General features: G+C 60.3%; 1 protein-coding gene across 9 annotated transcripts in view; it reads right to left on the minus strand.

Annotated features, from left to right (window-relative positions):
• The window catches only part of KLC1 (kinesin light chain 1), a 32,480-nt gene extending 21,995 nt beyond the window's left edge, over positions 1 to 10,485 (minus strand). For all 9 annotated transcript variants that reach the window (XM_040975000.1, XM_040974999.1, XM_040974998.1 and 6 more), the window contains exons 1-2: positions 10,288 to 10,485; positions 387 to 648 (exon numbers count right to left, since the gene is read on the minus strand). In XM_040975000.1, coding sequence (XP_040830934.1) covers positions 387 to 647 — 261 coding nt within the window. In that variant the 5' untranslated portion in view covers position 648; positions 10,288 to 10,485. The remainder of the gene's footprint in view (positions 1 to 386; positions 649 to 10,287) is intronic.
• Positions 10,486 to 20,777: the final 10,292 nt, after the last annotated feature.

Raw genomic sequence — 20,777 nt, forward strand, 5'->3', positions numbered from 1 at the left:
CAGCCTCGCAGGCACGGACACCTGTTCGGGCCAGCCTCCACGCTGGCCTCACACACACTGGGGCCCCCAAGCCTCAAGGCCGCACACAGCTGCCCCTGTTCGGACTCTAAGCTCTGATATGCCCAAACCCACAAGCATGTAAGCAAGACGCGGGCAGGCGGCCGCCCCTCGCGCACCTGCGCCCGCCCCTCGCGCACCTGCGCCCGCCCCTCGCGCACCTGCGCCCGCCCCTCGCGCACCTGCGCCCGCCCCTCGCGCACCTGCGCCCGCCCCTCGCGCACCTGCGCCCGCCCCTCGCGCACCTGCGCCCGCCCCTCGCGCACCTGCGCCCGCCCCTCGCGCACCTGCGCCCGCCCCTCGCGCACCTGCGCCCGCCCCTCGCGCACCTGCGCCTCACTCAGGCCGAGTTCCAGCATCTCCAGCGACTTGCGGATCATGTTGGACTTCTCCTCCACCAGGTTGCTCTCGTCATCTTTCTTGAGACACTTGAGCGTCTCCAGCAGGCTCTGCAGGATGGAGTTGTGCTCGTTCTTGAGCGCCTCCAGGCCCTGGATCACCTGCTTCGTCTTGGAGATGATTTCATCCTGGGTCAGCTTCTCCAGCTTGTCTTCCTTTATGTACACCATTGTGGACATGTCGTCGTGCATTCTGGAACAGAGGGAGAGGGCAGACAGCTGAGAACTGACTCATCCCTTCACCCCTCCACGGGCCCCCCGCCCTTCGCCCCTCCACGGGCCCCCCGCCCTTCGCCCCTCCACGGACCCCCCCTCACCCCTCCACGGCCCCCTCACCGTCTGGATGCACACCTGCTGCTCTTTCCTCACCGCAGACAGTCTGCACAGGGATCATTGTCAGGAAGACAGCTCTCCCCTCGGTCAAACTGTCACTCCTTACACTGTTTCAGACGCTGACCCAGCTGAGCCACAGGCCCCTTGGCTACCCCGGCACCCGAGCCACGGGAAAGCCTTGGGAACCTCGCAGGGGTGGGACTCACGCAGCGCGGGGTTCACTGATGAAGCTGCCCAGCCAGACAGCAGCACCCCCTGCTCACGGAGCACAGGTTCACTAAGCCCACTCGCGGCCGGGCATCGGGTAGGATCTTCACACACACTCTCGACACCCACTTGTTCCACAAAAGAACACGGCTGCGGTGACGAGGCCCGACAGGCACTGCAGAGAGCCACGCGTGGCTTCACACAGGCAAGGCCGAGGCCAAGGCCACGAGCAAACTCCGTGCATAAAGCCACGGGCAGCCAGCACACCACAGCCTTCTGCGGGCAACGTCCTCAGGGCTTAACCAGAGCTCAGGGCAGGCTGGCAGGCCCCGGGCCCTGGGCTGGGCTCCAGCTGCGCCAGCGCTAACACAGAAGGAATGCGGGAGGCCAGAAGCTCACCAACCTGCCAGGGGACTCAGCTGCACAGGCAGCACCCTGCGGGTGGTCAGGGAAGACTGCCGGACCTAGGGCCCCGGCGGCAGCCAGGAGGACAGAGTGCAGCACAGCAGGGACAAAACAAGCAAGGCAGAAATCCAGGGACCACAAGGGAACAGCGACTTCGGGGGGGGGGGCTGACGGGCGAGCGGAGGAACCCCCATCTCACCCACACCAGCGGCCGGCAGTGAGCGGGCAGCCCTCCCTCACTGAAGCTGCCCACATGCGCCATCTCGGAATGGCCAGCTCGTGTCTGCCCACAGGTATTTCTTTATAACTTAGTATCCTTCTCCAGGTTAGACCAGAGGCCAGGAACTCCATCCGGGTCTCCCAGCCGGTACAGCTTTCCCACGTGCACGGGACTGAGCCGGCACTCCGATAATGGAACACTGGGCTCGCGAGCAGCTGCGGCTCAACCTGCAGCACTCCGGGCCAACCCCTGGACTCACCTGAACGTCTCCTGCCCCACCCCAGAACTGGGCATTTCACTTTATGACAAAAACTGTTCAATGACAGCGCTAGGCAGCCATCTAGGTTGCCTTGTACTGCTAGGAGAAAAGCAGCCAGTAGCTGGTGGGCATTCTGGACCGTTAACCACAGCAGTACACCTGCAAGTGGGCAAGGTGGAGGACAGCAGGCCGGGGCACACCAGCCTGGCCCCCAGTCAGGTGCAGGAGGGCTGCACCCGCCCAGGGAGAGGGGCCTGGGGACGCAGGAGCGTAGGAGCGGTTGGGTTCGTGTTTGACAGGGAAGGGAATGACTTCTGGGGGCTTCCACAGACCAGGCCACGGCCCTCACTGGCAGGGGAGGGAGCTGCCCACACGACAGACCCGGGAGGACTAGGCAGCACGCCCGGCAGCCACCGGCACACGTGACTGGAGCAGCGAGTGGGTCCTGACAGCTCGGGCCACAGCACCCACCAGAATGGGAAAGAACCAGCTCTGGGGGCAGATTCTGTGGGCATACTGTGGGCTTGCCTCTGCGGGATTGAAGCACCTGCTGGCTTACAAGGAGAGGTGGGGGCGGTAGCAGGCTGAGCCACGCTGGACCACAGAGCTCACCTGGCAGGAACCACCTGACATTCATGAGAGCTGGGTGGGGAGCAGGTCAGGCATGGCCAGGCTGCAGCACCCACTGGCACATGCAAAGGCTGGGGCTGAGGGCAGACAATGCCATGCAGGGCTCCTACCCCTGCTGGCATGCCTGAGATCCAGGGCTGGAAGCGAGCCTGACGGGGACTTGGGGAACTCCACGAGGCCACAGCTCCTATGGGGAAGCAAGAGCCGGGGCTGCGGGCAGGCCATGTCAGTCAGGGCGGCAGTACCTAACGGCACACACAAGATCCACTGCTGGGGGCCCCGTGCAGTAGCCTAGCAGCTAAAGTCCTGGCCCTGATCGTGCCAGAATCCCATACGGGCGCCGGTTCTAATCCCGGCAGCTCCACTTTCCATCCAGCTCCCTGCCTGTGGCCTGGGAAAGCAGTTGAAGATGGCCCAAAGCCTTGGGACCCTGTGCCAGAGTGAAACCTGGAGGAGGCTCCTGGCTTTGGATCGGCTCAGCTCCAGCTGTTGCAGTCACTTGGGGAGTGAACCAGCAGATGGAAGATCTTCCCCCCCATCTGTCCTTCTCTCTGTAAATCTGATCTGCATTTCCAATAAAAATAAATCTTGTAAAAAATAAAATAAAACAAAAACCCAAGTGTACACCAATGCTGCATTCACAAGGGCTGAGCCACCTGACGAACGGGCACAGGCCGAGCGCCCGCTGCCTGGAGTCCAGGGCACTGGGTGCTGCTGGGCTGGTGTGGGGTGAGAGAACATGCTGGGGTGAGGCAGCAAAGGCTGGACAACTGCAGATTTTATCACATGTGTCTTATTCCTTAATGGAATATAGACATAATTTTCCATACTAACTGATACAAATATTTTTTACCCTTTTCCAAAAGATACAAAAAGCTTTATTTCTGAGAGCAGCGTTGTAGCATAGCCGGCCAAACTGCGCAGTGTCCCACACAGGCACTGGCTGCCCCTTCCCACCTGGGAAAGCCGCAGAAGAGGGCCTCTGCACGCGTGGGAGCCGCCCGCGTGGCTCAGCCAGGCCGCCCTGAGCGACCGCAGAGCAGGTCAGCACACGGAAAACTTCTGTCATTATGTCTCTCAGATGTTAAAAAAGAAAAAGCTTCATTTCTCAATTTTTAAAATGATTTATTTATTTTTATTGGAGAGGCAGATATACAGAGAAGAGAAGAGAGAGGAAGATCTTCCATTCGTTGATTCACTTCCCAAGTGACCTCAACAGCTGGAACTGAGCCAATCTGAAGCCAGGAGCTAGGCGCTTCTACTGGGTCCCCCACATGAGTGCAGGGTCCCAAGGCCTTGGGCCGTCCTTGATTGCTTTCCCAGGCCACAGGCAGGGCGCTGGATGGGAAGTGGAGCTGCCAGGATTAGAACCGGCGCCCATATGGGATCTCCACATGTTCAAGGTGTAAGCTTGAACTGCTAGGCCACCGCGCTGGGCCCAAGAACTGATTTTTAAATGTGCTTTTTCTGACTGGCTTTTCCTTAGTTTATAACCTGTTCCAGACTCCTGGCACTGTGCTGGTCTGCTGAGTCTCCTCTGCCTCAGAGCCAATCCTGTGTCTGCCCCAGGTCGCCAGGCTGGAGGTGGGCATGGGGGGGGGGGCGCTGCACCAACTAGGCTGACATTCCCACTGGTGTGTATGGCAGGCTGGGCTGCACAGCACACGGAGCTGGAGATGGAACTGACCAGGCCACTGTAATCACGAGTGTGTGCAGTCTGATGTGGTGACAGACTGAACTGGACCCTGCACTGGCTGGCACACGCGAGGGTCACGTGTGACATCAGCCCGGTGAGGTTCCTGGGGGACTCCCCCACGAGACCGCTGGACTCAAAAACTGTGGTCACGGGAGGGGACTAGGCCTCCTCGCTGCTCGTGCCAGTCACAGGGAGGACGCGGCCAGCTCCTCTGGGCCTGCGGAGGACAGCGAGGGCCACGTCACAAGATGGAGAGCAGAGCAGCTGGGACAGCTCCTGGCCGAGCCCGGCCAGCAGGTGTCCGGGTGGACTCTGTCAGCCAGCGTGCCCGGGAAGGATTTCTCAGCTTGGAGCAGCGGCACGAGCAGCATCTCAGACCTATGCAGACACCTCGGACACGCTTCTCCGCCCCCGGTCTCCACGGGGACATCAAGCGGACAGCCCCATGCACAGGTGCTGACGTAGCGCAGCCGAGAGCTGCGTCCTCCCCGCCTCCGCCCCGGACACAGGGGAAAAGAGAAAGGCATTCACTCGTCCTGCCCACCTCCCCGACCCTAATCAGCCTGCCTCATGTCAACGATGTAAACAACATCAAAAATAAAGGATTTATTTTTAAAAAAGGAAAGAAAAAGAAGAACCACACACGCTCTGCCAGACACCGGGCAGCACGCGGACTCCCTGCCCGCAGCGTGGACCGCGAGACCACTTCCACGCGGACTCCCTGCCCGCAGCGTGGACCGCGAGACCACTTCCACGCGGACTCCCTGCCCGCAGCGTGGACCGCGAGACCACTTCCACGCGGACTCCCTGCCCGCACCGTGGACCGCGAGACCACTTCCACGCGGAAGGCCTCGTGGGCAGCTGGGAGTCAGGGTAAGGACACGGCACGGCGGCCACGGGCGCTCCCACACGGCCTCCTCGGGGTCTACGGGACTTACAACAGAGAGAAGAAACGACAGCTCTCCCCGCCCCCTCGCTCCTGGGCCGCACGTTTCCCACGAGACTTAAACAGAGAGACGGGAAAGCAGGAGCCACAGGAGCAAGCCCGAGGCGCAGGACTCCGCCGTGAGGCAAAGCGACTCAGAACGAGGAACACAAGTATCCGGCAGAGGGATCGCGTCCTAAACACGCCATGAGAAAGCAAACGCAGGGGTCGGTGGCACAGGAAGTAGGCTGAGCTTCCCATCTGAGTGCCAGCTAGGGTGCCCACTGCTCCATTTCCCATCCAGCTCCCTGCTAATACACTAAGAAGCGACAGAGGATGGCTAACGCGTCTGGGCCCCTGTACCCACGAGACCCGAAGAAGCCCGTGGCTTGAGTGGTCCAGCCCCAGCCGGTGTGGCCATTTGGAGAGTGGCCCAGCAGATGGACAATCTCTCTCTGCTTCTCAAATAAACAGATAAATCTTTAAAAAATTAAAAAGGGGGTGGGGGAACAACACAATGGCTCAGTTTGCTGAATCTCCCCATCCAAGTGCTGGGATCCCATGTGGGCGCCGGTTCTAATCCCGGCAGCTCCGCTTCCCATCCAGCTCCCTGCCTGTGGCCTGGGAGAGCAGCAGAGGACGGCCCAAAGCCTTGGGACCCTGCACCCACGTGGGAGACTTGGAAGAGGCTCCTGGCTCCTGGCTTCAGACCAGGTCAGCTCCAGCCACTGCAGCCACTTGGGAGATTGAGCCAGTAGACAGAAGATCTTTCTGTCTTTCCTTTTCTCTATAAATCTGCCTTTCCACTAAAAAACGAATAAATTTTTTTAAAGAAAGGGTGTAATTCCACGTTTAAAGTGGGCAACAACATTGAACAGCCATTCAGGCCCCCAAGTCACCCAACAGGACTCTCCACTCCAGCAGGACAACCTCAATGAAACGGCAACAGCTTCCAGGCCAGAGGCCGGCTGGCGAGCACCAGAGGCTGGCCTGCCCAGGGAGCACCAAAGGTGAGAGCCCACCAAAACCCCACAGCTGCAAAGGGCAGTCAGCCACCCACAGTGTCGGCAATTCTGCTCGTGGCCCAAAGTCAGACAATGGGCTCCCCCAGGGCCGCCTACAAGGAGCGGCAGCCCCAGGCCAGCACAGCACGGGCCCGGGAACAGGACACCCTCCCGGCAGGAGCCACAGGGTGGACCACAAGACCACGAGGCTCCAGGAAAGTCTGGATGCAAAATACGCCCATTCCATGTCTCTGCAACTCTAGAATAACTACAGGAAACCTCTGATGACAGACACACCAGCACTGCCTGGAGGAGCAGCAGCAGGGAACTCAGCAGTGACACAGCAGCAGCAAAACCAACGCAACAGTGTAACTCCCGGGACAGACTTCGTGACAGCGGATCTCAACTTGAAAACAACTTCCCACCAATCAGCCACCCATTCACACCCCAGGACCCCTCCAGGTCACCGGAGGGTGGCTGTTACCAGGGGCTCTGTTTGGGAATGCTGGAAAATGTGAGAGGTGTTGGGGTGCAAGGAGGATAGCCCAGGCCCCCCACTGCTCCCAGCAGACTGCCCAGCACAGCCCAGGGCCGCCGTGGCCAGACTCTGCAGGGTGCTGAGGTCCAGGGGAGACACAGGTGGCCTGACCCCATCCCCATGACCCTGCAGGAGGCTCCCAGAGCAGAACCCGCAGAGGAGGGCTCCCACAGCTGCTCTGAAGGCCAAGAGCACGGAGCGGTGCAAGTGGCACCAACGGAGCTAAGAGAGGCCCTTGCTGACAGCCTGCAGGACGCCGGCGCCCGTCCGTCGGGGAGCCAAGTCATACCCAGCTCCTTGCGGGTCACTAATCAGTGGCAATCTGCTAACAGGAAATAGGAAATTCACAGACACACGAACACATGTCACAGCCCCCAGCTTAAGATAATAGAAACTGTATGATACTGAGGACCTAACGAGTCCACAGCAGAGGGCTGGGCTGGCCACCTGCCCTGGCTCCTGCACCCAGTTTCCTGTAATACCCAGTCAGAGGGTAGGGACCACGGGCAGGCAGGGACCACGGGCAGACAGGGACCATGGGCAGGGACCACAGGCAGGCAGGGACCACGGGCAGGCAGGGACCACGGACAGGGACCACGGACAGGCAGGGACCACGGGCAGGGACCACGGGCAGGCAGGGACCACGGGCGGGCAGGGACCACGGGCAGGCAGGGACCATGGGCAGGGACCACAGGCAGGCAGGGACCATGGGCAGGCAGGGACCACAGGCAGGCAGGGACCACGGGCAGGCAGGGACCATGGGCAGGGACCACGGGCAGACAGGGACCACGGGCAGGCAGGGACCACGGGCATGCAGGGACCACAGGCAGGCAGGGACCATGGGCAGGGACCATGGGCAGGCAGGGACCATGGGCGGGCAGGGACCACAGGCAGGCAGGGACCACGGGCGGGCAGGGACCATGGGCGGGCAGGGACCACGGGCAGGCAGGGACCACGGGCAGGCAGGGACCACGGGCAGGCAGGGACCATGGGCAGGGACCACAGGCAGGCAGACAGCACGCTCAAGGGGCGGGCTCCTGCCACCTACAGGGGACACCTGGATTTAGCGACTGGCCAGAAGTCAATCAGCAGTTACAATATTTCTCTCTCTACTTCTCAAGTTGTTGTTTGTTTTAACATTTTTTTTTATTGTAAAGGCAGATTTACAGAGACAAGGACAAACAGCAGCAGCTTCCATCCACAGCCCGAATGGCCACAACGACCACAGCTGAGCTGGCCCAACGCCAGGAGCTTCTGCGTCTCCCACGTGGGTGCAGGGTCCCAAGGCTTTGGACCGTCTTCTGCTGCTTTCCCAGGCCACAGGCAGGGACCTGGATGGAAAGTGGGGCAGCTGGGACACAAGCCAGTGCCCATATGGGATGCTGGTGCTACAAGGTAGAGGACTAGCCTGTTGAGCCATTGTGCCAGCCCTTCTCAACTTTGCTTTAAAAAAAAAAAATCTTTTTTTTTCCAGTGGCAAAAATGATAAGCTGAAACAACACAAAACCTGGAGCAAGGCCCTCCCAGGTGATGACAATCACGCACTAGCAGTACTGCATGCCACCGTCCGCGTGAGGCTGCAGCTCCAGCCGTGCACAGCATGGCGGCCCAAGGCCAGGAGAGGGGTGCAAATGAGCAGGGCGGCGGCCTCCAGCTGCCTGCGGCAGGCACAAGGAGCCAGAACCCCAGAACTCCAGCGAGTGCTCCAGGTCTGCTGTCTTCTGGTGCCTCAGAGCAGCGGGGTGGTCAGCAGAGCAGCCGTACACGGGGCTCCCAGCCTCTGCTGCAGACACACCCCAAACTCAGCTCTAAGCGATCGCTCCCCAACACACATCCGTTCCCTTCAACAGTGTGCACAACCCACCTGCCACCAACAAGTGTGGAGATACGCTACATAAACCCTAACACACACGACCCCAGCACACACAGTGCTGAGGAGCACAGAACAGCCGCAAGAAGAGATGGCAGCCATGGCAGCACGACCTGCCTTGCCCCTGGCTTCCAAGGACATCACTGCCCTCCCACTGCAGGTAGCACCCCAGCCCCCACTCTGCCACAACATCCCAAGGGCCGCCTGACACCCTCCCCACCGCAGCCGGGACCAGCCTTGCAGTCTTGGCCCCCTCTGGGCTTGCTGCGGAGGCATGGCAGTCAAGGAGCCCTCGGGATGCAGTGGAGACAAGCAGTCTCAACGGGCACTACCAAGGTGGACGTCACCAGGAAAGCGGAGAATGACAGCAAATGAAGGTGACCACCACGCAGCACTGCTGGAGAGGCCTGCAGGGTGTGGGCTGGGTGGAGACAGCGCGCCTGCCGCAGGGCAGCTCACCGGCTCCAATCCTGCTGCCCAGCTGCTCCTCTGCCCACACTCAAGCCTGGCGTGCACAGCTTCCAACTAGCTCATCACAGCCCCTGCCCTGCCCTGTCCTGCCCATGCCCACTGCAGCCCCGGAAGCCCGCTGGCCTCATCTTCCCGCCACACCCTTCCCTGCAGGCACTGCCCTCACTTTGCTCCAGGATTGTGCAGCGTCTGCGGGCACGGGTCCTGCCCAGGCCACACCGAGTGCCTGTCAGCCAGTTCCACCTCACTGGTTCCACGCATCTAGAACCATTTACAGCCCTGATCTCTGAGCCTTTACCCCACACTCTGGGGTGTGGATCCCACGCCCTGAGGGGTCTCTGAAAGGTCCCCACCACCTCCTGCACAGATGCCCCCTTCACTTCCTGACTGCACAAAGTGCTGCTTTAAGATTCAGCTCAGCAAGGAAGGCCGCTCAGCGGCAGCGTCCTCACAGCTCACTCAGCTCTAACTTTCCCATTTTGTCCTTGTCACATGAACGTGTTTTAACACAGCCTTCAGCCCTCCACCAACAGTGACAATGCTGGGGAATGGAGAAATCTAACACGTGAAAACGTAAACTCTAGTTTTTGCCCTGAAATACTTCCAATACCATGTGCTCCCCCAGTGGCACGCCCCGGCCATGGCGTCGGGCCAGTCGGTGGGCAGGGCCTCACCCAGGCCGCCATCAGGAGCCCCCACGACAACAGGAGGTTGTATTCTTCAGGGCTCGGGGAGGACTGCCTCCCTCCCACACTTAATTCCCTGAGGTCTGAGCTGTCTAATCCGTGGCGTCATTCCACTCCACTCCTCGCTCTCAACCACTCGGGGCCAAGGCCCCGTTGGGCTCTGCAAGGATTCCGGCCACCGCCTGGCCAGCCCCACCCCAATCTATACAAGCGACAGGGAACTGACTGCGATCAATGGCTCCATCACGGTCACGCGGTGCCAGGACCACCCTGGAGCGGTTTTAAGGGGCCACCCCACACTGTCCACTCCCACACTCCGGAAAAACCCGGTTTCAGCAAGTCCTCCCCCTCAAACACAAAGCAGGCGGCGCCCACCCCAACAGCACACGGCGATGACCTACGAGCCCAGCAGGACACGGCGCATCCAGCCGCCCAGGGACTCGCGCGGTGACAGCGCCCGGCAGGGCGGTGCCGCGGCGGGCGGGGGCGCGAGGAGCAGCGCGCGGGGACAAAGCGCCGGCGGGTCGGGGACGGGGACGGGGGCGCCCGGGAGGGCGGCGGGCGGCGCCGGGCGCGCCGGACACTCACCGTCCCGTTCGCGGCCGCGCTCTCTCGCGCTGTCAGCTCCGGGGACGGCGGCCGCCCGTCGCGAGCGCCTCGGGCGCGGTGCCGCGGTCACGGGAGACGGGCGCCGGCGCGGCAGCCACGGAGCATCCTCGGCCCGCGGCGCCGTCCTCTGGGGCCGCCGCGCAGCCCGACGCGTCCTCGCAGCTTCGCGCCCGGCCGGTCACTCCGCCGCCGCCGCCGCCGCGGAAAATGGCGACTCCGCGTCGCGCCCGCCCACAACGCCGCGCACGCGCGCGTGACGTCACCGGGTCCCGCACCTCCCCGCGGGCGGCTCCCGGGGCGCGCGGGGCGGGGGCGCGCGCGGGGCCGGGTGTGCGGCTCCCGGGGTGCGCGCGGGGCCGGGGTGTCGAGGCCTGGGTGCACGGGGCGGGGGTGTGCGGGGCCGGAGCGCGCGCGGGGACGGGGCGCCCAGCCGAGGTCCGCGCGGGCTGTGCGGGAGCTGCGCCGGGCCACGCCCGGCCCCTCCGAGGCGCAGACCCGCCACGGGCCCTTCTCGGAACGGTCCCCGCCCTTGGCCTGCGCTCCGCACCCCCCGCGTGCGGGCCTGGCGCTACCAGGGCCTCCAGGGCGGTGGCTGCGGCCGGCGCTGCCGCATCCCGGGTGCGGACCTGACTCAGCACCCGGCCGAGGGCGCTGCTGATCCAAGGGCTTGGGCCCGCGGCTCCCCCTGGCCGCCGGCGCCGTGGCCAGCGACGCGGTGTGGCAGGCGGGGTGGGGGAGGGCGCGCAGAGCCGGACCCACCGGAGACCACCCCCCAGCCCTGGAAACTGCTGTTGGAGCGGCCCACCCCAGGCTGCCAAGTGCTCTCCGTCACCGAATGCACTCAGGGAGCTCTGGGGACCGAGGACACTGGCAGGGCATGCACCTGCTCAAGCAGGCCAAACACAGCTGAGGCCCACACCCTGGCTCCCACACCTCTGTCCCCCTACCCAGGGACAGCTCATCCCATCACCCACTTCGCAGTGTCACACCCTGAGATGCTCAGGATAGAAGCCAAGACAGTGATGACCAGGACCTTGGGAGGGTCAGCAGGAGTCCCCACGAGCTGAGGCAGTGGGTGGGGCCCAAGGGGAGGATTCCAGGCAGGAACCCTCACAGGAAGCAGCCCAGAGGGCCAGGGCTCACCCTGGGGTTAGGTTCATGGGCCTCAGCTCTGTCTGCAAGGCGCAGGACCTGGTGCTGTCAGCCTCCAGCTCTTACCCTTAATGCCCTCGGCCCTGGTTTGTTGGGCTCACACCAGCACGCCCTTAACCATGCTGTTCACTCTGCCTGGAATGTACACAGGAATGCAGCCAAAGGCACCTCTGCCAGGAAGCCTTCCATGCCTACCCAGGCCTGGGCTTCAGCTCTGCTCTGAACCGTCAGCCTGCCTTGCTTTGTGTGGAAAGCTGAGGTGCAGCTTCCTGTGTGCCCTCAGATCTGACCGGGCCACAAGGTCTGGCTGGCCCTTGCCACACTGGAATCCACATACACACAGCCTGAGCACACCATGGCCCACGTACGCACAGCCTGACCACAGATATACCTTCCACAAGTGCTGCTTGCACTTGCATGGGGAAGGGACGGAAGGAGGAGGGATGCATGGCTCCTTTTCAAAGATGAGACATCCGGGCCCGGCGCGGTGGCGCAAGTGGTTAAAGGTCCTCGCCTTGCACACCCGGGATCCCATATGGGCGCCAGTTCTAATCCCGGCAGCCCCGCTTCCCTTCCAGCTCCCTGCCTGTGGCCCGGGAAAGCAGTGGAGGACGGCCCAAAGCTTTGGGAACCTGCACCCGTGTGGGAGACCCGGAAGAGGCTCCTGGCTTCGGATCGGCATAGTATCGGCCCGTTGCGCTCACGTGGGGAGTGAATCATCGGACGGAAGATCTTCCTCTCTGTCTCTCCTCTCTGTATATCTGCCTTTCCAATGAAAAAATAATAAAAATAAATCTTAAAAAAAAAGATGAGACATCCGGGGACAGGACGGGAGGGTCAGTGCCAAGCAGACCCCCGCCGGAGGTTGGTACCTCAAGATCAGCCCTAACCATCGCCCTCCCCAGGGGCTCTTGACCTCATACATAACACAGGTTGTTTCTGAGCTAGCTTTTATCTTTTTTTTTAAAAGATGTATTTATTTTTATCACAAAGTCAGATATACAGAGAGGAGAGACAGAGAGGAAGATCTTTCCTCCGATGATTCACTCCTCAAGTGACTGCAACGATCAGTGCTGAGCCGATCTGAAGCCAGGAACCAGGAACTTCTTCCGGGTCTCCCACACGGGTGCAGGGTCCCAAAGCTTTGGGCCGTCCTCTGCTGCTTTCCCAGGCCACAGGCAGGGAGCTGGATGGGAAGTGGAGCTGCCGGGATTAGAACTGGCGCCCATACGGGATCCCGGCACGTTCAAGGTGAGGACTTTAGCCGCTAGGCCACGCTGCTGGGCCCTAGCTTTTATCTTAAACACGTGAGTTCTTACACCAATTTGCCCTATTTCTTATAGAACAGAACACTTAACTCTCAGTGGAGGGTTCTTCATGGCTCACAGACGCGGCCACAAACGTAACACAGGTGAATGGGATGTGAAGTGGTGCAGAGGTCAGTTAGGATAGGATGGGGCTGACCCAGCAAGTGTCTGCTGCCCATTTCTGAGACCCAAGAAACAGAGGGGGCTGCTGAAGGCCTGGGAACTTTGGGGTGCTCAGCCGCCAGGGAGAGGCGGGGTGGGGGCAACCTGTGGGGCTGGTTGTACCCCCATCTCCTATTCCGAGGCCCTCAGCGGACACCTGCTCCTGTCAGTTGTGAATAAAGCCTGGTTTCCCGTGGACTTCACATGTCCTGGTCTACCCTACCAGGTAAGGTGGGCTTGTCTCCTGCGCCCTTGAGGCCGACTTCTGCTGAGACCCCGCAGGTTCTGCTCATCCCTAGAACCACTAGCAGCTAGGGCTGGGCCCCCAGGGAGCTCCTGGCTGGTGGGTGCACTGCCCTGTGCCCTGCATGTCTGGCAGCTCTAGCAGGTGCCCTCAGGGAGCCCAGCAGTGGGTGGCAGGACCACAGCACAGAGGACAGCCTACCCTGGAGCTCACTGTGAAATTCCCATGCTCCCAGCTGGGCTCAGTCCCTTGGTCTTGATGCCCACAGCACCCTGGTAACCAGCACTGCCAGGAACGTACACAGACATGCAGCCAAAGGCCCCTGTGCCAGGAAGCCTCCCAAGCCGCACCTGCCCAGGGCTGGGCCTCCGCTGTGCTCTGAGTCCTGGGCCTGACAGGACCCCTCTAGGCCCCCCGGCCCAGGGTTTCCTTCTGCCACTGATACGGCATGTCCCTCAGTGCTTCCAGGAGCCCGTGTCAGGTGGACCTCGGCCTCTGTCCCAAGGGGCTACTTGAGAGGAGCCAGGGGGTGGGCAGGACCAGGGGTTCCCTGAGGTGGACCCTAAAACACCTGTTCAAAGATGTCCTAATGGCTGCTGAGTAGCCCGGGGGCAGCTAGTCAGAGCCCAGGTGTCCCAGGACAGCAGCCAAGTACCCGGCAGGCTGCTTCTGTCAGGTGAAGAACATTTTGAGTTGATTCCCCTCCCATGAAGCCGGAGGTCCTGCGTGCGGGAAGGCCCTGGCCGGGGTCTTGGCCTGGGTCCTGCGTGCGGGAAGGCCCTGGCCTTCCTCCCAGGCTCTTTTTTCCAAGGTGCAGGTGTCCCGTCCTCCACACTCCTCCACGTCTGATGCTTCATCCCCAGTTCCACATTCCAGGCAGACGGGCCCACAGCCTGGGACTCAGAGCAGAGCCAGTGGTCATCACAGGACCCAGGTGGGGTGGGCTGAGGCCAGAAGGTCGCTGTGGTTACCAACCACCTGCTTCTGCCCTCCGGACCTCTGGGCCATGGGAGAGCCAGGGGCGTGTGGTGCCACCCTGCCAAGGCCCGGCAGGTAAGCTGACAACCTGTGGCTCTGTGGCAGGGGAAGCAGAGGGGCCTGTGTCCCTCCAGGCTCTACGGACCCAGGAAGAAGGGGCAATGCCTTGGTTCAGTCAAAGGGCCCACAGGCGGACAGACACCACAGTACTCCACACAGCAAGCCAAGTGGACCTGAGAAAGGAAGTGACTTTTGTTTTTCATCCATTTATTCTGAAAGTGACAGAGAGAAGATGCAGAAAGCAAGGTTGTTCATTTGCTGATTCAGCCCTAAGGGCCACAAAATCCAGAGCTGCACAAAGCCAAAGCCAGGGGGTTCATCTGGAACCCCCACACGGAAGCAGTGACCAGGAGCCAGGGCCTCATCTGGGTCCCCCACACGGGAGCAGGGACCATCTTCTGCCCCTTTTCCAGGTACATGAACAGAGAGCTGGATCAGAGATGGAGTGGCTGAGCCTAGAACCAGGACCCATATGGGATGCCACTTGTGCAGGAAAGCACTCCTCGGGCCGAAGGGTAGCCCTGAGTCACAGGCGGGCCTCTCCCAGCTGGGCAGGCAGTCTGTGCGAGGCTTGGGGACGAGTCACAGGGAGTGCCCGGGCTTGGCATCCGGACCCAGAGCTAATCTAGGCTGAGTCTTGCCTTGCCCTGGGCCACAGGTCACACCCAGCCTGGTGTCAGAATTTAAATCTACAAGGGGAATCCATGCAACTTCCAGGGTACCTCCCCAGCCTAGCTGGGTGTGCATTTCAGAGGAAGCTGCGGCACATCCACCCCTCAGTGCCACAGCGTCCCATCCAGCCCCTGCTGATGTACCTGGACAAGCAGCAGAGGACGGCCAGGTGCCTGGGTCCCTGCGCCCAGGCGGGGGACCCAGAGGAGGCTCCGAGCTCCTAGCTTCAACCCGGCCCAGCCCCGCCATTGCTGGCATCTGGGGGGGAGACACAATGGAAGATGGCGCTCTCCCCTCCTCTCCTCCTCTCTCTGTAACTCCGCCTTTCAGGTAAATAGAAATAAACAAATCTAAAACAGAGACAAGAGCAGAGAAGTCAGAGCTCAGGTTAGCACCCAGGACGTAGGATCCCTAACCTGCTGCACTGCACCTGCCCTGGGAAGCTGGTGTGGAAAGCTTCCCAGGGACGGGAGGGGCTGCACAGACGCCGGGGACAGTGGGGATAGTGGGGGCAGTGGGGGCAGTGGGGACAGTGGGGACAGTGGGGGCAGTGGGGGCGCCCTCACACCACAGGGACACTGCCCCCTCTGCACAGGCTCTGGGTTTTAAGCTTCGGCCATTTCCTTCCCCTATCCACACACCCATACTTACTTCAAGACCAATGAAAGCCTGTCTCGTGCGCTGCAAGTCCTCTGACGCTGCTGCCCGGCTCAGAACACACCCTTCCCCACGCCCCACGCAGGCTCCTTGTCCGAGTGGGGCGCCTGTCAGCCAGGGTGAGCCGCCCAGTGCCCATCCCGGCTTGGCCATGCAGGTATTCACGGCTGGTCTCAGGGTGGGACAGGCAGCATCCAGCAGGGCTGATGGAGTCCCTGAGGAGCTGGGCAGACCTCGCCCTCACATGTCATCACGTCAGACAGCTGCGGCGTGACTGACTCCTTGGTCTCCCCGTGGGACCCCAGCCACGGCGTGACTCCTTGGTCTCCCTGTGGGACCACGGCCACGGCGTGACTGACTCCTTGGTCTCCCTGTGGGACCACGGCCACGGCGTGACTGACTCCACGGTCTCCCCGTGGGCCTGTCCACTCAGAGCCAGCATGGTCTCTCCTCTTCCCCTCGACACACGACACTGGACGCCATCTTCAGTCACAGGGCCATGGAGTGTTGCCCTCGTGTCACCTTCCATTCGCAGACCTGACACGCTTAGATTTTCACTTCTACTTGAACGGCAGAACGGCAGAGAGAAGCGAAGGCCGGGAGCCAGGAATTCCAACAGGGTCTCCCCGGGGACGGCAGGCATCCAACAAGCTGGGCATCCTCCGCCACCTCCCCAGCACGCTGCAAGTGGACACACGGCGCAATCCCAGGTAACCCCTGTCCCACAGACGCGCACGCACCATGTCGCTGCACAAGGCATGCGTCTCCACAGGGGACAGTGGGATGCACAGATTAGCAGCAGGAAAGCACGCTGAGCCAAGAGGACCTCTTTCTGTTTGTTGTTTTGCCATCACTTTTTGATTTGGCGGTGACAGTGATGCACTGAAACCACAGGGCGGATTTTGACTCAAGATCCAGTGGACTTCCTGTTTTCCTTCTTGGAGGTGGGGGGGCGGGTACTACAGTGTTTTACACAAAGTAATGAGTACAGCCCCTACATTTAGGAAATAGAAACATGTACTAATATCAGCTGCATGAAGAAGGCGTCGCTGTCCAGGTGCACCCAGGGACTGAAGTAGGCGCTGAGGTGGGGCTGGAGGCAGGAAGCCCACAACCCACGGAGAGCGGAATGCAGGCCTGAGCCCATGTCGGGGCTCTGCACTGGGGCAGTGGGCAGGAGACAGTGCACATGGGCCAGCAGTGTGGCAGCATCAGGACATGCTCCTCAGCCCATCCTCGCCGTGGCCAGCTGCGGCCCAAGCACGGCCAGCTGCCAGGCGGCCTTACAGCGCAGAAATCTTGGTGCAGCAGGCACTGTGCTGAGTGACACCGGTCAGGTGCAAGGGGACCAATGCCTTATTTGAAGGACAGACATCTGTCGCTGGATCACTCCCCAGCAGCCTGCGACAGCTGGGTGGAACCAAGCTGCAGCCAAGAGCCCGGGACTGCACCCTGGGCCTCCACCCTGGGCCTCCCATGTGAGCATCAGCAAAAAAATCGCCGAGGGTCTCCCCCGGGACGTGGGGGTCCCAGCAGGGTTTCAGAGTCCCAAGATGGCACTGCTTGTACTGATGGACCTGTCCACTCAACATGCTTACAGTCACCATTAAAAAACTACTTGAAGGGCCCGGCGTGGTGATGCACTGGTTAAGGTCCTTGCCTTGCACGCCCGGGATCCCACACGGGCGCCGGTTCTATCCCGGCAGCCGCGCTTCCCTTCCAGCTCCCTGCTTGTGGCCTGGGAAAGCAGTCGAGGACGGCCCAAAGCTTTGGGACCCTGCACCTGCGTGGGAGACCCAGAAGAGGCTCCTGGCTTCGGACCGGCATAGCATCGGCCGTTGTGCTCACTTAGGGAGTGAATCATCGGGTGGAAGATCTTCCTCTCTGTCTCTCCTCTCTGTATATCTGCCTTTTCAATAAAAAAATAATAAAAATAAATCTTTGAAAAAAAAAAAAAACTACTTGAAAGAGAGAGAGAGGAAGAGACAGAGATCCTCCATCTGCTATTTCATTCCCTAAATTGATGCAATGGCCACGGTTTGGTCCAAGCCGAACTCAGGGACCAGGAGCTCCCCCAGCCCCCAGCCGGGTGGTGGCAGGGAGTGAAGCACCTGAGCCACCTTCAGGGGCTTTCCAAGGCTGTTAGCAGGGAGCTGGGGCACAAGCAGAACAGCTTGGACTTGAACCAGCACTCACAGGCAATGAAAGCATCCAGGTAGTAACTCGGCACTGCAGCATGGCCCACAGAGCAAACTGTGTGCTGTGTGTATTTACCACAGCTTCTAGTTTAAGATTTATTTTTATTGGAAAGGCAGATACACAGAGAGGAGAAACAGACAGATCTTCCATCTGCTGGTTCACTTCTCAAGTGGCTGCAACAGCCAGAGCTGAGCCAATCTGAAGCCAGGAGCCTCTTCCAGGTCTCCCACACAGGTGCAGGGTGCCAAGGCTTTGTGCCGTCCTCCACTGCTTTCCCAGGCCACAGGCAGGGAGCTGGATGGGAAGTGGAACAGCTGGGACATGAACTGGCACCAATTTGAATCCCAGTGCTTGCAAAGTAAGGATCTAGCCATCAATCCTTCACACCAGGCCCTTACCACATCTTGAAAAATAATAACTGTGGGGTGGGCGGCATGGTATACAAGGCTAAGCCTTTGCCTATGGTGCTGGCATCACACTTGGGTGCCAGTTCAAGTTGCAGGTGCTCCACTTCCGATCCAACCTCCTGCTTATAGCCTGGAAGAGCAGCAGAGGATGGTCCAAAAGCCTTGGGATCCTGCACTGTGTAGAGACAAAGAAGCAGCTCCCAGCTGTGAACCGGCCCAGCTCCAGCCACTGTGACAATTCAATTTGGGGAGTGAATCAGTGGTTGAAAGATCTCTCTCTCTCCTTCTCTTTGTAAAAATATGCCTTTTCCAATAAAAAATAAATTAAGAAGAAAAAAAAAACTTAGGGTCCAGCGTGATAGCATAGTGGTCAAAGTCCTCACCTTGAAAGTGCCAGGATCCCGATCCCATATGGGTGTTAGTTCTATCCTGGCAGCCCCGCTTCCCATCCAGCTCCCTGCTTGTGGCCTGGGAAAGCTTCCTCCTCCAACCCCTCCCACAGGTCGGGGGGAGAGTGCCAGGAACAGCCATTTACTCCAAGCAACAGCTGTGCTTCCCAGATTGGCCCAGCGGCTGTGGGACAGTCACCTGCGGCGGGCCATGCCCCTACAACAGGCGGAAGGCCATGCAGAGCGGGGCACCCCACACACATGGGAGGGACACCGACCCCACCCTACAGCTGACGCTGACCTCTGACCCCTGCCACGTGACAGTCCGGCTGCCTCGGAATCACAGTGTGGAACTGGCAGGGCACAGGCTGCACAGCAATTGGCCAGAACTGCTGGGGCAGTCCTGCGAGGCATGGGCTGTGTGCCTCCCAGGTAACTCAGATGAGAGCCTGTGCCATAGCCTTGCATGAGCCAGCACTGTGGTACAGTGGGCTAGGTTGCCACCTGTGGTGCCAGCTTCCCTACGAACAGTGGTTGAAGACCCAGTGGATCAACTTATGATCTACTTCTTGGCCTTCCAGGTACCTAGGAAGGCAGGGACTTTGCAATAAAAATAAATAAATCTTTTTTTCTTTAACATTTATTTATTTTGGGGCCTGGTGTGATAGCGTAGTGCTTAGTCCTCCCCTTGCATATGCCGGGATCCCATATGGATGCTGGTTCTAATCCCGGCAGCTCTACTTCCCATCCAGCTCCCTGCTTGTGGCCTAGGAAAGCAGTTGAGGATGACTCACAGCCTTGGGACCCTGCACCTGTGTGGGAGACTCAGAAGAGCTTCTGGCTCCCAGCTTCGGATCGGCACATTACCAGCCATTGTGGTCACTTGGGGAGTGAACCATCGGAAGGAAGATCTTCCTGTCTCTCCTCCTGTCTATATACATATTTGACTTTACAATGAAAAATAAATAAATCTTTAAAAAATATATTTTAGGGCCCGGTGCGGTGGCGCAAGTGGTTAAAGGTCCTCACCTTGCACGCCCAGGATCCCATATGGGCGCCGGTTCTAATCCCGGCAGCCCCGCTTCCCTTCCAGCTCCCTGCCTGTGGCCCGGGAAAGCAGTCGAGGACGGCCCAAAGCTTTGGGAACCTGCACCCACGTGGGAGACCCAGAAGAGGCTCCTGGCTTCGGACCAGCATAGTATCGGCCCGTTGTGCTCACTTGGGGAGTGAATCATCGGACGGAAGATCTTCCTCTCTGTCTCTCCTCTCTGTATATCCACCTTTCCAATGAAAAAATAATAAAAATAAATCTTTAAAAAAAAATAAAAATAAAAAATATATTTTAAAACAGAAAGTGATCAGGATGGCCTATTTCATGTTGCACATATTTTCTTACTACTGTCTTTCTGGCGCCAGCTAGGGCACGGGGCCTGGGAGCCAGGGCAGGTGTCCCAGGAGCTGTTCCTCCTCCTAGACAGGCTGCTCTGCTGGCGGCAGCCAGTTGGCCTCCAGGCAAGCTGAGGATGGGGCACCCTGCGTCAAACCATGGCAGAGCGAGGGCGGCAGGGGTGAGGAGAGCGTGGCCGCAGCCAAGGACACAGTAAGCCCAGGGAGGCCCTGGGGAGCCCAGGTGCTCTGGCCGAAGATGTGCGGCTTGCGGCGAGACAAATGCAGCTACTACTTTGCTCCGGAAATGGGCGAGGCCAGAAGCTCCGCCAGGTCTCCCCAGGGACCACAGGGCCCAGGACTGGCATCGTCACCTTATTCCTCCCGGGGTACACAGCAGGAAACTGGATTGGACATGGAGGTGGGACTCGAGCCAACACATAGTCACGGCACGTGGCTGAGCCCAGCGAGGGCTTCAACTGCAGCACCAGTTCCTGTCCCTGCTTGCACACAGGCTCACAGAACTGAGTCCCTTGCCCGGTGAGGACCTCCCTACGAGATGGCACCTGAAGAGAAGGGGGCCCGAGCCCAGAGCGCCGAGCTGCGCAGACCAAGACCGCGTCAGGCCACTTCACTGACCTCCACAACTCCCAGGCAGCCTGAACCAAGATGGCCACCCTTCCCCACCACCACTGGGGCACACAACCACCCAGGGGCAGGGGCAAACACAGACCATCCCACCCCTGGGCCTGTCACCACACAGGAGCCCATGCTGACTTGGCTAGGTCACCTGGGGTCACCCTTACCTCAAGGCTCGCTCTGGCCCTGGCATCTATGGATCTGGACACACGTGTGA

The sequence above is a fragment of the Ochotona curzoniae genome, unplaced genomic scaffold, assembly GCF_017591425.1.
Source record: "Ochotona curzoniae isolate NIBS_2020 unplaced genomic scaffold, NIBS_Ocur_1.0 contig_2688, whole genome shotgun sequence".
Taxonomy (NCBI): Eukaryota; Metazoa; Chordata; class Mammalia; order Lagomorpha; family Ochotonidae; genus Ochotona; species Ochotona curzoniae.